At 44.9% G+C, this 17,730-nt stretch overlaps 1 protein-coding gene across 3 annotated transcripts in view; it reads right to left on the bottom strand.

Annotated features, from left to right (window-relative positions):
* Positions 1-3,458: 3,458 nt before the first annotated feature.
* CREB3L2 (cAMP responsive element binding protein 3 like 2) overlaps positions 3,459-17,730 on the bottom strand; it is an 89,917-nt gene continuing 75,645 nt past the window's right edge. For all 3 annotated transcript variants that reach the window (XM_067536042.1, XM_067536043.1, XM_067536044.1), the window contains exons 8-12: positions 16,031-16,099; positions 9,218-9,317; positions 7,377-7,503; positions 6,082-6,316; positions 3,459-3,820 (exon numbers count right to left, since the gene is read on the bottom strand). In XM_067536042.1, the coding sequence (XP_067392143.1) occupies positions 3,745-3,820; positions 6,082-6,316; positions 7,377-7,503; positions 9,218-9,317; positions 16,031-16,099 (607 nt within the window). In that variant the 3' untranslated portion in view covers positions 3,459-3,744. The remainder of the gene's footprint in view (positions 3,821-6,081; positions 6,317-7,376; positions 7,504-9,217; positions 9,318-16,030; positions 16,100-17,730) is intronic.

The following is a 17,730-nucleotide window of genomic DNA, read 5'->3' as shown; positions in this document are numbered from 1 at the left end:
TTTTGCCCCTTCCCCACTATCTACTCAACGATTAGAAGTGTCACATGGCCTATGCTTGATTTCATGTATACGTATGCACCCTACTTTCCTTCATAGCTTAACTTCCTAGAATCCATGTAGGCATATTTCAGGGTGGAATTCATGCCTGTGCAGAGGATCAACACAAGGGCTATATACTGTGCAAGTCCCTAAGGATCGCTGAACTTGGGGCTTACATGGTTTCTAGAGACTTAAGTGGTGCATGACTTGTGCCGACCTTATGCCTAGGAGTGAATTTCACCCAGAGCGAACAAGTGACCGATTGTTAGAAAAAGGACTTACAGAAGAAACCCATTTCATTAACATTAGACAGTCACTGTCAGGTTCAATAGAAATATTCATTTTAAAGGAATATTCCCCAACAGTGACTGTAATGTAAACATTGTGCTACTTTATGAGATCCAGGGGAAAAAAACAGCTAAAATTTCATTTTAAATACCAAACATGTTAGGCTGTTTTTATGGTCTTAGGAACACCGGAGTTGCCATACTCCATAGTGATTCAAGCATGGATCAGAACGTCTACTCCAGTAGCCTGACTCAGACGAAGGCCCAGATCGATGAAGATGTAAAACCCCCAAAATAGTGTGGGGGCGCCCAAGCTGCACAAATTGCAAAAAGCAAACAAACAGCTTTAATAGGGATTAGTAACCGTTTTGGGAAATTCACTCTTTTAATACCATTATTAGGAACATGGACGGAATTCAGATTTTTTTTTTAAAAATGTGGTAATGTTAACAGTGTCTCTTTACTGGGAGCAGAGGCACGCATGCATTAAGTAGGGTAATGGGCCCAAGAGAGCTTAGACAGATCAGCCTCCACCTGCGCCACATTCACGTTGGATACACAGCTATTTAAACAATCTCCAAGACGTAGAAATGTAGGGACTGAGCCCCCCCCCAGTTTCACTCAAAGTCAAGGGGAACTGGGGATGCTCTGTAAACCAGGTCCTTCATGAATTTGCTAATCACTGACTCATGCCCACCTGGTTGCACTGGGATGTCCTGCAATCGCCAATGCAGTCAGTCTAACAGGTCATACATTTTTCCCTTCACTTTGCTGACCTCAGGTGGTTAAAATAATGCAGACTCCACTTGTGTCTCAGTTCAAACACTCCCCTGCTCACACCCACCATTTCCTTCTTCTTTCCATCGTTGACTTATAACGTAGGCACCGTAAACCATGGTTCCCAAAAGGACACTTGTGTGACGCTTGTCTGTGCGTACTGGAGCCTGAGAGAATTATCACGCCTGTTGTGGCTGACCCTTCATAAGAGGGGATATGCCTCAGGGGTGGTACAGACCCACAATGAAAGAAAGGATCTACTGTGAAGTTGCTCACAATGGCCTTTCCCTCTCATTGCCACCAATGTGTAAAACAAATAAAATAAAAAAGGCACCTTTACAGGCAAACGGGGTTTAACCCAGAAAGTGATACACACAAGAGGTGAACACACCAAATCCCATTATCTGCTAGTGGAATCGGGGCACACGTCCCACACTTGCCCATCTGAATATTGTTTCTGATCATGCTACAATGGGGACTGATCCAAAGCCTGCTCAAGCCAAATGGATTCTTTCCATTAACTTCACTGGGTTTTGGATCAGGCCCATAGTGAACAGATGGGCTAGTGAAGAAAGGAAGGGAGATGAAGAAAGGAAAAATCAAAACAGGAAAAGATGAAGCATTGCAGAGACTATACTAAAATACAAAAACAATACCATTTTTCTGGAAAAAAACCAGTTTATGAAATAGAATACCAGGAGGAAATATTTACTGTACATGATATAAAACACAAGGCTATGCTGTGAAAAAGGAGCAGTGTTTTGGGGTTTTTTTAGTTTTATTTTTATATTTTTTAATGGTGGTTTCCTGCAATAAATTGCAAAAGTAGTCATACTATTCTATTCTATTCAGGTTGTTAGGCCAAAGCCATCACTGGGAACTCAGAGCACCCCGTTGTAATAACCAAATAAAATCCGGAAGCAATCACTGGCAGGTTGGCTGGATCGCAGAAAGAATGGTGGGGAGTGGAAAGGGCAGCCTTGCCCTCAGCACAGTCTGACTACTGGGAGAGGGAGAATCACAGCACTAGAAGCAGTGTGTATTAGATACATCAACATGGTGCTTTCGAAGCAGTGTGGTCTAGTGGATAGGGAATGGCACTGAGAGGCAGAAGACCTGGATTCTATTCCTGACTCTACCACTGACCAGGCGTGTGATCTGGGGCAAGGCACTTCTCTCTGTGTATCGATTTCTCTCCCCCCCATCCTTTTTCTGTCTTGTCTATCAGGGTAGGTGCTTCAGGACTGGGACAGTCTCTCACCATGTTTGTACAGTGCCTAGCACAACCGGGACCTGACCTTGGTTGGGTCCTCCAGGTAGTTTTGTAATAATAAATAATAACTAGAGAGGGAGACCATCAGCACTGACCTGAACTGTGTCTAATTAGGACAACATTTTTTCCTAAGCAGTTGCTTTAATTCCTTGTACTTTTACTAAAAGGGAAGAGGAAGGGGAGTCTTATTTCAGTCTAATAATCATTGCGGGAAACTAAGTTTAATTTTAAAAAGCCAATTTTTGCCCTCTTGATTTCAAAGTTCACCAAGAACACTTGTATGGTCTTGGGAGCTTGGTTCTCTTCAGTCTGGCTGCCAGAGGGAAATCTTAGAAAGCTAATAAATACTATTTACAACAGTAACAGGAGAATGGGGGAGAAGAGGGAGAACCTAGAGCAATATGAGGCCTTATCTACCTCAAAAAAACTGCACCGATGTATCTAAATGGATTCAGAAACTAATTTAATGAAATCCATGCAATCTCATAATGTGGACACTCTTATTCTGGTGAGAGAGAGCTTGGTATTGATTTAGCTGATGCCAGTAAGGAATCAACTTAAGCTAAATGGATACAATATACTAGTCAATCTTATTTAAGAAATTCCACACAAGGGAGTCACACAGATTAAACTCAATCAATTTCTAAACTGATTTAGTTAAATTGGTGCAATTGTAGACAAGGCCCAAGAAGACACAGGGACCGACTGGACTTTGCTTGGATCCTTCATAAGGATGGCAATAGTAAGGAAACTTAAATTTAAAGTGATAAAAGGGCAGATAAAGGGAAGAGGGAGAAGGAAAAAAAATCAACACTGCCATTGAACAGACTCTCCTGTCTGTGCCGTTGACTCAGTAGGATTAACATCTGTTCCCTGCCCTCAGTGGGAAGGATGGGAACTGCGAATACATTTCTCTCCCCATAAAGCTCCAGTGCCAAAGTGATGGATGGAGCGGTGGCCAAATCCTGAGCAGTGTCACATTGTATCTCTTACTGCTTTCAGTTTCCTTCTCCCAAGTGACCTACCACCCATGTGCCCCATGAATTCATTTATTCTACCCTTCCATTCAATGTCTCTGCCCCTTGATTAGGGTACACACACAAACCAACCAGCTGTACATTGTTGCACCAGCTGCCATTAGGATACACATCCTCCCTTGTGTTACCAGTCAGGGATGGCAGCAAAAGTAGAAGAGGAAGTTACAGAACAAGAACAACTGGCTGAAATCACAGCCTCTTCACCCAATGCAGAGGTTGGCAGACTCTCTTTCTTCTGCGCCCTTTGGTTCACTGATGGTGATAAGTCAAGAGGAAGGGGTGGGGCTTTGGTTGGAAAGAAGGAAGGATAATGAAAAAAGGCCTCTTTTTTTTAAGACGTGGCATTGACTCGTCTATCAATTTCAATTATTTTCAGGGTTTCATTCACTTCGAGCTCTGAGCTCACTCTGTGAGGAGAAAAATAAAAATGTGTTATACCTGTATGCAATCATGCAAAAAGCACATGCCTCACTGAACCTGGCTACTGCTAATACAGTGCCTGCTATTTATCAGGAACTCGCTGGTTGGAGCTTGGTAACACATTGAATTAGTCACTTTTTCGGTCCTGGGTTTAATTTTGGCTTACGACCTAAGACAGATATGTTGGGGGAGGGGATTGGGCGTTGTCTCATCCTAGCTCTTTAAGAGATAAACATCCAAATAAAAACCCATCGCTATGTTGTCTGGCACAATAGAAAGGGTCTGTTGAGGAGAGATCCAGGTCTTAAACAGCAGGGTGGTGGCAGGGCAGCCGGAGGTACAGTGAAGGAAAGACATCACACATCAGTTCTTCAGACCAGAGGTAGTCTCATTTTCCAGGAGCACCAAATCTCATATTATTTTAAGGAGAAGAATTGAACAAGGAATTCCATGCAACATGGTCAAGGTGACCCTTCTAGCAATTCATACTCCATCTTCACAGCTCTGCCCTGCAGCAAACTATCAGGATCCAGGATACAAAGCTATCTTGAGTGGGAAAAGCACCCAGTTCCACAGAACCCACCGTCAGAAATGTTAGCAATCCATAAGCTTATGTTGCTGAGCAAATGGCAATGCCCCATGGCATGCATATTTTTAGATTGCTTGATGATGCATACTTCCCCACAGCTTTCGGCATGTGGGCAAAGCATCTTCCCCGGGCAATATTTTACTGCTATTTTCCCTCAAAGGAAGTTATTATTTGTAGAACACTATGCACGTGTGTGTGTATATGTGCACATGCATGTCAGACACAAACACAGATGTCTGACAGATATGGCAATTTCCTGAAAAAGAGTGGATGAAACTTACTGAATTAAGTTTAAGTATCTTAGGAGCGCCTTGTATTAAAAATGCTAATGTGTATGTGTTATTGTGGGATTATACGTAACCTGTCTAGGAAATGTGACTAATAGAAATGTTGGGAAGTATTATGGGCTTCCAAGGACTCTCTTAATCAATGGGCTGAGAAAAGTTAGCTGAGTAGGTTTCTTCAGACATACTTGGAGGTGGGGGGAATGGAGGCGGGCATTTGCAGACCTGATCTTTTGAAGCTTCACCCTGGGGAGGGGACTTTTGTCTACAAATTACCTATTCCTGGGATCCAAAGGCCACAAGGGCATAAATGAGTAACTCTGAGATCCATGGGTGTTCTTGTTCTGAGCAAAAGGAGTAATGAACTTCTAGCCACAGGAAAAGCCGTGGGGGCAGTTTCACCAGCCGAGCTCTTCTTGGAATTGGGATGATCTCTGGTAAGCTTATTAGCATGCAAGTAGGTTCTTTAATGGTTTTGAATAGATTGTAATGTTTTTGCCTTAAGAATAAATGTGCTTGCTTAGAAAGAGCCATGTGGTAACTACACTGTGGTAATTTCACTGTTCAGTCGGAGGATTAAAATCAAGCAGGCCTGCTTAGGCAGTCTGACTGTCGGGGAATTCACAGTGTACGCATGGAACTGTGCAACCTGGAAATACCCTGGTCAGGTGAGCGAGAGACGCCCAAGAGAGGCAATGGCTGAGGAGCCAGAAGCCTAAGCATGGATGCCCTTGTTGAACTAGTGAGGGGGAATACAGGTGCAGTTGCCCTGAACGGTTACAGGATCGATTACACAAAGTCCTGTAGGGCTGTGATCAGTGTCATTGCTACAACCTCCTATCAGTAGCTCATTGATACAGGCAGAGTAACAGTCCTAATGACATCTATATTACCACCATTGTCTTGAAAAGACTATCAACCTCTAGCTGGTATAAGTCAAAGGAGCCCACATCTGGCTCAGCAGGACCCCACAGCTAGCTGATTTCCAAGCACATCTGGCTCAGCAGAACCCCACAGCTAGCTGATTTCCAAGCACGTGGTCTTGGATAGGAAACACAGTCCAGTGGATAGGACGTAGGATTGGGCGTCAGGAAACAAAGATTCTAATTTTGACTTGCTGCTTAATTCTAGACAAATCACTTCACCGCTCCATGCCTCGGTTTCTCTTCCCACTCTTGGTCTTGTCGATCTAGACTGTAAGCACCGCCGGGCAGGGACTGTCTCTCACTATGTATTCACACAGTGCCTAGCACAATGGGGCCCTGATCTTGACCAGGGGCTTCTGTGCACAACAGTAACACAAAGAATGGTGCAGGCAACAAGCAATAAGGAATTCCATGCAACTCATGCTCAGGCCTGCTTCCTCTTCACTCACCTGTGTGGCTGCCGCCCCAGCAACATCGATTTCTCTAGCCTTGTTTCATTGGCTATTGTAAAGTGTGTGATTTTGTCCTGCTGCATCCCTGGCACAGATTCCAGAGATAGTGCTGTGTGTTTGGAGGCCTCCACGCGCCCGTCCCAGACGTCACTGCGATCTGCAAAGGAGATCGGCGTGTACTGCTCCTCCAGCTGGTGGGGCTCATCGTAAATTAGCAGGCTTCTTGACCGTACTGCGTACAAATAGGGGAGGCAGAAACTAAATGAGAAACACGGTGAGCCCAGATATAAGGGCACTGGTCATGTCGGGAACTGAAAATGACCAAATATAAACACAATACATCGAGCTGTAGGATTTCGCTACCAAGGGTGATTAGCTGTAATTTTGGAAGTGGGGAAAGATGTTGCACTGACAGCCCTCCATGTGCCCATTGCAAGTGCAGTATGAGCACTGGTAATGCAAGATCCCTTCCTCACTAGCCCAGCCACGGTGCCTCAGCTGGAGGGATGCTTTCCAGGGTGAACACTCAGATAAAATAGAGCCTGTTGCCATGGTAACAAAGCAGTTATCTGAGATAGCTAGCATCTAATTCCATCCCAGTGCCCCACTCAGTCCTTGGCCTCCGTTGACACTGCCAACGGAGATGCAATTGGTATCAGTGGTGCTGGAGGCTTTTTGGCCACGTGAATACTTGGCCACTTGGAAGTGAACCGAGGCCACGCTCATCTGGAATCTTTTGGGAGCTACAAGTTTGATTCTTGCAGATGAAACACGGAAACCTAACTGGAACTGTCAAGTAGGTTGAGGAGCAATGGCCTCCCCCAGCCCCCCATCACATACTTCACCAATCACATGGGTAACCCAGCTATCGCACTTTTCCAACGCACTCCAGACACTTGCATTTCTATCAGGTAAAAACACCAGCACCTCAGAAGTCAAGCTTTATCATTGTTTTGGATATGGCCCTGGAGCAAGACAAGAGGCCAGTGTGTGGGAACCCACTGTTCTTCTCCTCAAAGAGGCGGGGGAGAAAGGAACATTTCTTGATGGTCAGTAATGCCCCTTTTCAGATTGCAAAAGAAGGTATGCTGAGAAGCTCCAAAGGAGAAGTCCCATCCAGCCCTCAGCCAGAAAAACGACAACCACAATGTAGAGGTTCCACCAGGACACAGCTACTGGGAGGGGAGAGTAGAGATAGGCACTGGACTCCCCAAAGAACGAAACGGGGATCTTGAGGTGTGGGTGGGGGAGTAGTGCATAGCCAAGTAAAATGCAGCACTGCGTTAGTTTACCAATGGAGGCCGTGTAGGACTCTGGTGTGGAATGCTGGCTGGGCAGCACCATCTTTGTGGCAGAAGGGTAGGGCCCATAACTCTGAGAGAAGCTGCCGAAAATGACTGCAAAGCACAGCACCACCACCTGGAAAAGGAAGGAAGCAAAAAAAAATAAAAGCGATTTCACTATTTGAGAACAAATACATGGGAATTAAGAAGCAATGGTAGGTCCCACCGGTGCTATACTTTAAAAAAAAAAAAAAAAAAAAAAATATTCCAGGCTATTTTTGTCAATATATATGATGCTCTAAATCAAAGGTGCATGTACAACAACAATTCAAAGGACAGATTTCACACCCCCTGCCAACGCCTGCTCAGACAGATGGACTTTGTAGCAGGCCTGGAAGGTCAGTCTGATGCTATGCCAAGGAGTACATTCCAAAGGAAAGGGGCCCACACAGAGACACTCCACCAACCCCCCTTCCCCCACACCTTTTATACCAAGTGTGAATGTCCCCAACAATCTGGCTGCGGCAGGATGTCTGGGGGAGAGAGATGTCTCTTAGAATCATAGAATCATAGAATATTAGAGTTGGAAGGGACCTCAGGAGGTCATCTAGTCCAACCCCCTGCTCAAAGCAGGACTAACCTCTGCTATATCATCCCAACCAGGGCTTTGTCAAGACGCAGCTTAAAAACCTCTAAGGATGGAGATTCCACCACCTCCCTAGGTAACCCATTCCAGTGCTTCACCACCCTCCTAGTAAAAAACTTTTTCCTAATGTCCAACCTAGACCTCCCTCCCTGCAACTTGAGACCGTTGCTCCTTGTTCTGTTATCTGCCACCACCGAGAACAGCCTAGCCCCATCCTCCCTAGAACCCCCTTTCAGGTAGTTAAAGGCCGCTATCAAATCTCCCCTCACTCTTCTCTTTTGCAGACTAAACAAGCCCAGTTCCCTCAGCCTCTCCTCATAAGTCCTGTGCTCCAGCCCCCTAATCATTTTTGTTGCCCTCCGCTGGACTCTCTCCAACTTGTCCACATCCTTTTTGTATTGGGGGGCCCAAAACTGGACACAATATTCTAAATGCGGCCTCACCAATGCCGAATAGAGGGGAATAATCACTTCCCGTGACCTGCTAGCAATGCCCCTCCTAATGCAGCCCAATATGCCATTGGCCTTCTTGCCAACCAGGGCACACTGCTGACTCATATCCAGCTTTTTATCCACTGTTACCCCCAGGTCCTTTTCTGCAGAGCTGCTGCCCAGCTCGTCGGTCCCCAGTCTATAGCTGTGCATGGGATTCCTTCTTCCTAAGTGGAGGACTCTGCACTTTTCTTTGTTGAACCTCTTAGATCAGAAGATCCCATACTTATGATGGCCACAAATTGATTATGCTTCTTTTCAGCAAGGTGGGATCTATCAGCAAAAGGCAAAGTAATCCTGAACTTTATGATGCATTTCCACTGTTAATTCTTGATGAGAGAAAATTCCCAACTAGGGTGGGCAAACAGCAAGTATGAAAAAAATCGGGACAGAATAGGCACCTGTATAAGACAAAACCCCGAATATCAGGACTCTCCCTATACAATCAGGACATCTGATTCCCAGCTTGTGAACTTTCAGATTGATGGGCTGAACAGAATAGGTAGAGTACCCTTAAGCAACAAAAATCCACACATATCCTATGCTGTCTCAGTGTTCATGACTTCCCAAAGCTTCCAGCTGCTAACAAGAAGCTTACTGCTGCTCCCACCTCTTTTCCCAATCCTGCACTACCGTTATCCAACAGAGCTGGACCTGGAAAGAGTGGTTTTAACAACTGTTGTCTTGTGGCCCCCAACTTTTGAGTCACTCACCATGAGACAGGTCCCTGTCTGTGTGCTGGCCGCTTTACAGGAACGGGACACTTTGCCGGCAACCATGGCTTGTAACCTCTGTAACTGCTGCAGAAGCGTTCTGGAATGTCAAGAGTAACACAGCCATAAATATTAACTAGCAGACCTATGTTCCGATCAGACAGCTTTTCACTTTGATTTCTATGTCTTACTAACAGTAAGCATTTACATGCAGGTGCATCTAATTAAAATCTTCTCCTTAAAAGTTAGAGGCAAGGAATGGCTGCACTAATTTTCCAAAATATAGTGCACGTTCACATTAGACCTTTCAAGGAATAATTTTGTTTTTCCATAACGGATATCAGCTTCATTCTTTCCCAAACATTCCCACCAACTGTTTTACTTCCTACTTTTGAAGCTCCTAGTTCATCCAGGAAGGATCAGATTTTCAGAAGAATGGGAGGAGGATAACCATGAAGGTTTCAACAGCATGCAGAGTTACATTCAGAGATCACCAGCTGCACATCTGATCTGATCTTGTGCCATGGATACAATAGAAATTTTGCCAATGACTCTAATGGGTGCAAGATCAATTCCACAATTACCCTACCCAATTGTGTAGCTGTGGGCACACATTTCTGAAAATCTGCCCTGAAGGTAATCTGGAAGGCTTTTGCAAATAAAATGTCTTAAAATCTCAAAACCTTTAATATGTTCAGACTTATCTTCCCATACATTTGTTTTAAATAAAGTATTTATTGTTACTTCCTCCTAAGATTACCCATTAAGTCTTCTGTCCTCCTAGAGCTGATGAAACCATAGACACCTATGTTGCTATTATTACAATCATTCTCAGAGATCCCAAACACAACTGAGGCCTTACTGTGCTGGGTGCTGGACAAACATAGGAGTCCCAACCAAGAACAGCTTTTTCTACCCTCCTGGCTCTCTGATTAAAGTTATGATCACTGCTGCGGGGGCAACAGTCCATGAATTTGAGTACTGGCAGTTTAAAGGTGAAGTAGAAACTGATCTCAAACTATAGTTAAGTGTCTATTTTTAAGCCTGCTCAGTCACGTTCCATTATTGATTTGGGTCTCTCCAAACCGCTCCCCCTTTATTCTGATAAATGCTTTTCAAAAGCGTTGGACTAAACCAAGTACCCTACTTCAAACACACACACACACACACACACACATTTTGGAGAAGATTGTATCTGGGTCCTAACTTTTCAGCTCAGTCCCATATCTGTGTTTCATAGAAGAGAACTTGAGGCTTCATGACAAGTACATCTGGCAACTCACAACAGCTTTAAGGCTGTGATGTTAAAAATGCTGGAGCAAGAGAGATGGAAAAGGAAGTGTTATTTTAAAACCAAGTTATTAAAGGCCAATTGTAGGACAGACCCAGAGGTGCCTTTACAGTTTTATATACACTCACCTGTCTATTATAGACTTTTTTCATCAATTATCATTGCTAATTGAAGCAGAATGATTTCAAGGACTTCAGGAGAGGAGTCTGAAATTAGTACAAGGAATACTCCCAGCACAGATTTATCTGGGCCAGCAGATCCTTTTCAACTTACAAAAGGGTGTCTAATGTGCTGTTGAAAATATGGTTTGTTCCACATCTGGGTGTAAAATAAAACAAGTGGTTACCCTCCTTCTGTTCCTTACCTACGGCAGAAGCAACCCCAGGAAGTTATGTGAGAGAGACACTTCACCTCAGATGAAAGAGGCCACACCAACTAGTTAACAATACTGCACTTACACAGCACGTGTGTCATATAAGCAGCTTTCCTTACAAGGTAAATACACACTGTGCATGGCTCTCTCAATGTTCTACACCAGTGTACACATTTCAAGGGAATGTCTTTTGAACCTCGGCATGTATAATCACTGTAGTTACAGAAGATTAAATGCTCCCCAGGTACCAAGCCACAGTAGCTGGACTTGGTGCACCAGCATTCCAGAAATAAATTTTCCTTCCAGCTCTGGGCCTGCTACTGCAGTCTTAAGATAGCAACAGCTCCTGCTGCTCTGGGGGATTTGGGGAGAAGTTGGAGATGGCTGTTGGGAAGGAAATGGCAGGTGGATCTGCACATTGGCATATCCACTAAATTTCCCCTCTTTGCCTTTCCCTGTCTAGCCTAAGTCTTGCTGTGCAGAGAGTCGCCAAGGAACTGGACTCCAAGATGCTATGCTCCTCAAATCTGTCTTTTCTCCCCCCAAGCAGTGGAACTATACAGGTTCCACCATATCTTGGACCCTTCATGGCCCAGGAAGTGGGGAGTAAGATTTGCCCCAAGGTATTTACCAACTACACAAGGTGAAGGTACTTTGTACAGAAAGTAAACAAATACATAAGTTCCATCACATGATGATGATAATAAAAATCTTCAAACATCTCTAAACTGGGCATCATTTACACTGGTGAAAATGAGGAGCAGCCTTTTTGAAGTCAATGAAGTTACTCCCTATTTACCTTGGCATGAGCAAAGAATCAGGGCCACTGTCTCTTTCTCTACAGCCAAGGAGTCAGTGTTGGGAATTTAAATACTCATGATGCATTTTCAAAAAAAGAAAAAGGAACTGAGGGAAGAGGAGGCTGGATTCATTTGTTTGGAGGCAACATGGCTACCCCTGTTACCTCCAAATGGAACACTTTTCCATACTTCTATTCTATAGTTTGGTCCAAAAAGCTGGAAGAGATAGTTAAAGTTCAAAAAGGCCTCCCCTCCCACAGAAAAGTTGCCTTCAGTGTTATTACTGCTGGCATGAAATGTGCTAATGAAAACTGGAGAAAAAGCAGCTTTGTGGCTTTAAGAACAAGGGCATTTTTTACCAAGAGGCCTCTGCTGAATGTCTGAAGGAAGGTCAAGAACGCTTTTAGTGAAACATATTGCCTATGGCTGAATTTTAACAGGAGACAATGAAATCTTGAGGCAGTGTAGATAAGGGGGTTGCACCCTTGGATTACTCTCACTCTGTCTGACACATTTCTTAGTGATATTCAATTAGAGGGTCACCTCCTGGTAGGAGGTGTGAATATGCTTTCACGCTTTCCCTGCCAATGGAAGTGCCTCACAGGAAAGCTGTAAAGTAACTGAGGGATTCCCTCTCCCTTCTAGGCTTGCTGGCAAATCCAGTCCAGCCCGTGATGTCTTATTTGTATTTGTGTTTTGACAAAACGAAAACTGTTTTCCATTTTCGTTATTTGAAAACTTGAAGAATTGTGGTCCTTTACTATCCTCCATTTCCAGACACCTCTCTTTTTCTTTTCCCCCATCAGAAAGGAAAAAGCCATGAGTGACATTTTTAGAGTTTTCATCAAAAACCAGAAAGTTTCAACCAGAAGGAAAATTTTCCACAAACATTTTCATTTGGGTCAAAAAGCCATTTTCTTTCCACCAAAAAAAAAAAAAAAAAAAAATTGTCGGTGCAAAAATGTTGGCCAACTCTGTTAAAAACAAGTGGTTGTTCCAGGGCTCTTAAGCTGTGTCAGTTTTAAAGAGAAAGATTTCAAAGAAGAAGAAAGATTTTTAAAATGTCATTGAAAAAACCAGCCAAATCCTCCATCACCCATGGAAATAATTTTACTAATTCTGAAGGAGTTATTATGCAGATCAATGAGACTTGGCAACTCTGCCTTTATCTCTTGCAATGCCTCTGATCTCACGCACTCACTTATGACCTGGCCCTGCACCATGGAAGTCAATGGAAGTTTTATCATTGATTTCAGTGGGAGCAGTAGCAGTGTCTCAATGGACAATTCTTAGCATCCAATAAAGAGCAACCAGATTTTACTGTATAAAACCAGTAACTTCAGAAGGGCTCTCTCTTTGCCAGGTTGGAAAGCGGCATGGCTTGCTTTTGTTTGTTGTTGTTTCTTATCCATCCACATGGCTAAAAGTCCTGTCCAAGCTCTCATCCTCCCATGTTTCAAATCCTACAACAATCCTTCTCTCAGACCTTGACAAACAATCTTCCTGTGCTCAGATCTATTCAGAATGCTACTGCAAAGATCGTTTCCCTAGCCCATTGCTTTGACTGTCATCGCCCACCCCCCTTTGAATTTCTCCACTGGCTTCCGCTTTTCTATTACATCAAACATAAGCTACTGGTCTTTACTCTCAACTTTCTGATGCTCTTAATTCTTTTTTAAAACTTTAATAGCCTACCCACACCCTACCTTTCATCTTTCATTTGCCACTGAGCTATCAATGCTTGCCTCCAGTTGGCCCTTGATGCCAGCTTCCATGTTCAAATAAGTATTTTTCTCCTGTGCTGCCCCATGCACTTGAGCGTTTCTCCCTGTAAACATCAGCAAAGCTGCCTCATTGTCCACTGTCAAATCCACCTCAAAAAACCCTCCTTTGCCAGGATGCCTACAAGAAACCGAACAGTTAGGCTGCTGACGTACTGAGACCACTGCCTACCTCGCAGACCAACACTGTCTCATTTGTACTTTCCCATCTGTCTGTATTCATGTGTTGTCTCTTGTCTTCTACTTGGATTGCAAACCCTTTGGGGCTGTGACCATCCTTTTGTGCTGTGTCTGTACAGCTCCAAGCACAAGGGGATCCTGGTCCATGATGGAAGCTCCTACGTGCTACATTAATACAAATAAATCTCTGTGCCTCAGTTCCCTATCTATAAAATAGGAATAACGCCATCTCCCCTCACAGGGGTGTAGTGTAATTAATGTTGTGAAGGACTATAGTGAAGGCACCACAGAAAAACCCCTAAGGAAATTATTGATTTTTGCTTCAGTGTAGTTTAGATGGTGTGCATTAAAAAAAAAAAAGGCTTGGGGGCCACACACTGAATGAGGAAGATACAAAAGAAATAGTAAATAACTACCCATTCACTGAATGAGGCAGGGGTCCTCCTCATTCAGTGAATTACATGATCGTGTAATTTAAGACTGTATCATGATACGCACGTACAAACGGCAGAATTAAGGTTGCGTGGGCCACAGGGAAATACTCCAACAGCATGGAAAGACTCTGGCAGGTGGGGGAAGCAGCAAAGAAAGGCTCCAACAGCTTTCTCCATTGCCTCCCACCGCGCCAGAGCCTTTCACTGATGCGTGTCACTACATGCCACACCGTGGCCTGCTTTTCACTACAGTGTGTAGCTACACAGACCCTACACATGCTGTCAGTGATGTGCAGTGTAGACAGAGCCAAATAACATCAAGAAAAGCATGACTGATGAAGGGAAACTATGCAACTAATTCTGCACAGCTGGGATGTAAAGGATTTGGGGATAACATCACCTAAACAAACAGATGCTGTGTCAGGATTTAGTATCAGAATTAAGAGCATCGGAAAGTTGGGAAAACGTTTATAAAGAATTTTATTAAAAATAGAGCTTTTTTCTTTATTACACAAGGCAACCTTGGGCATGACGGAGAGATGACGTGAGCAAGATTTTTGGAAAGCCTGCTGTGTCTAATGCTGGGTAAGGCTGTGATTACATGTGAAACTATCTTCCCTGGGAACAAGGGCTACTGGGTGAGAGTCTTTTCAGTGGGTTGTTAAGGGGAGGGGAATCTGTAACTACCTACTTCCTGGTTCTTACGCCTTCCTCTGAAATAGCTGGTATCTGCCCCTATCAGAAACAGCTTCTGGATTAGATGGGGTCTGATCTTATATAGTAATGCCAATATTCTCGTGTGTAAGGCAGAGTGGGGAGATAGGAAAAGGAGGGGGGAGAAATGGCTTGGCTCTCTTCAAACAAGCAGCAGATGTCTTTATGCACAAGAAGTGTGTGGGAGACAGTCTCCAGCAAATTACAGTGATACGGGGTCTGTCTCCATGAAATTAGAGATTGGATCCGGAGATTAGAAACAGCACATGCCGCTCAGTGAGCAATACATTGGCTGCCAGACAAATTCTAGGTCCATTTCTAGGTCCTAGGCCTTATCTTTAAAGCTCAGCTACTTCAGCAACCATCTCCCTCCACGCTTCAGTGCCACAGCTGTGTGTCTGTGTAGGTGTTGTGTGTACACACCACACTCATCTGGTACGTATTCAACTGGGACAGGGCATGCTCAGTGGGATTTGCCAGCATCAGAGAACAGGTTGAGCACAAGTCTTATAAGCTTTAAGTCACGAAGCACAAGGGGCCGAATCTTTTAAATAAATATCAGTCTTCCTTTTATCTGAAATTCCATCAAAGCTAAGCTGTGGAATGGTCTCAGCTGTTTGTCCTTGGAGTAAACCACCTGGATTCACCTACAACTGCTTAGAAGTAAGGGGAGAGGGGTGAGAAATTGGTTCTCTCTCTCTCTCAAAAGCAACTGCCTTGCTAAACTGATAGACGCCTTAGGAAGATGTCTGGTAGATATAATGATAAATAGCAATCTCAGAAGAACTAACTACTAAGGGCTCTAGATCTAGACATCAGCGCTCCACTGCAGTCTTACACTCCAAGTTAGGGCCTCTCCTTGCCGTGGTCTCGCATCAGACCGGTCTTCCATTAGCAGAAGAGGGCTTGATGAGACTTCTTTTCTAGCCCATCAGCATCACTCCTAGATCAGTCCAGAAGCTTGCTGAAGAGTGACATGAAGAACTCATAACTCTTACCAGCCTAGGAAGAACACCCAGACCTAAGCATCAAACCCAACGTCTCTCATATTATGCTGAACACTTGGCCACCATGCCAGTCTTTTTACTTATTTTACCTCCCCCATCTTTGTCATTAACCAGATTGGACGGATCCGATTCTCGTAAGTCCTTGTCCACTCCTCTGGCATTTGATCCCTTATTTTTCAGATTTCCCACTTTTCATTTTGTAAGCACGTTCCAGTTGCCCTTTCAGATCCTACCTGTTTGTGTTCTCCAGGACTTCCACTTTCTTACGCAGCTCATTGTTTTCATTTGAACAGGTCTCAACCCTGAGGAAGGCACAAGGAGGGAAAGGCAAAACGTAAAACCAGACATCCATTATACTTCAACAAAAGGGGGAAAACAGCACCTTCGTGGAGAGTAGTAAGGTCCTGTCTTTACTAGGTGGCAAAGCACTGCTGCAAACATTTGCACATCTTGATGTCTTTGACCTCACCCCACCTGTGAAAGGCCCTGCAACCACTCCCCCAGGCATTTTACATGTATCAGTGGCACCTGCTGGTTGTAATGTCTGGAAGGAGTTCTTAGCGTAGGTTCAGCTCATTCAGTACTGGCTGCAGTTACTACTTCTTGGCATAGACAGGATGTCCTGATGAGCCCCCTAGTTCTGTCCCACCATGCAGTGCCCTGTGTTTGAAAGTTACCCGGAAGACCCTCTCTTTCCAGGAACAGTGCTGTGCCAATAAATATCACTGTTCTAAGGTATGTGGTATACGGGCCTGCCACAACAGCTCTGCCAAACAGTGCTGCTTCATGTGTGCATTTAATCATCGCAAGCATAGGCCACAGAGCCGAGGTGGCCACCAGAGCCGTGGCCCGACCACTTTTTCACCCCGCACAGCCCAGCTTGGGGCAGGCCATTTGGTGGCACAAGGGCCAGGAAGGGGCCCTGCCTGCATGATGTGGCAAGAGCCAATGGGCCAGAGCAGGGCCCGCCGTGTGGGACTGGAGCCGTTGGGGGGTGAGTGCAGGGCAGGCTTGCTCTGCCACCATCCAGCAAGGCTTACCACTACCCAGAGGCAGGACCGACTCTCTCCCTCCCACACACACACTCCTTCCCCCAGGGCTTCTGAGTCCCCAGAGGCAGGACCCAACACACCCTCATTTCACGTCTGGGGGCAGGACCCGATCTCCCCTCCCCCATAGGGTGCCTATTAATGTTAAATGATGCTTCACAGCTGTGACTGCAAGGACGAGACACAGACAACCATTCTATGCGAACCACATCTCTGACACGGTGTCCCTGACAGCATCGACACCCCCTGAAAGGTTGCACAGCCCAGGCATCTTACCTTCACAATGTGAATAAGCTAGGAGATATATTTCAAAGGAACATGTGTCATTTCCAAGCTGCCTTTGGAAACCGCATCGCCAAAGAGATCATACTGCATCATGTGCCATAGTGGTGCTGAGAGTAACATGAGCAGGCTCTTAGACAGACAAACCAGACTGCCATCATAGTGTCTCAGTGGAGGGGGAAGGTGCACATGGGAGAACTTTGCCACGTGTTTGGGTGTGTGGTGGGGTGGATGGGAAAAAGGCTTTCAAGGGGTTTGCCCTGAGGGTGCAGAACTATCTCAGCAGGAGACAGAAGGAGCGGATGGAAATTGAGTTGGGGGCTTCACCAAAGGGATTTCCAGGAGTTTGTCAGATGGGGGTCAGGCCCATCTGGGTAAAGGCACAAGGAGAGATGAGGAAAGATGCTGGATACTTGAGAGAGGGAATAATTTTAATCTCACTCCCCCCAGACACTCTCAACTCCTCCTCTGCCTATTCCTGCCTCTGTCCCCACCATCTTCAGAAAAATAATTTATTCATTCAGAGCCCAGCTTCGCCTGGACACCACCTGCCGAGCAAACCATGAAAATCATGCTACGTTGCCACGTCGCATATCCACTAC

This window comes from Emydura macquarii, unplaced genomic scaffold (assembly GCF_026122565.2).
Source record: "Emydura macquarii macquarii isolate MOO-44397 ecotype Brisbane River unplaced genomic scaffold, CSIRO-AGI_Emac_v2 contig_3530, whole genome shotgun sequence".
Taxonomy (NCBI): domain Eukaryota; kingdom Metazoa; phylum Chordata; order Testudines; family Chelidae; genus Emydura; species Emydura macquarii.
Note: the sequence above shows the minus strand (reverse complement) of the source record. Positions and strands in the feature narration are given on the sequence as shown.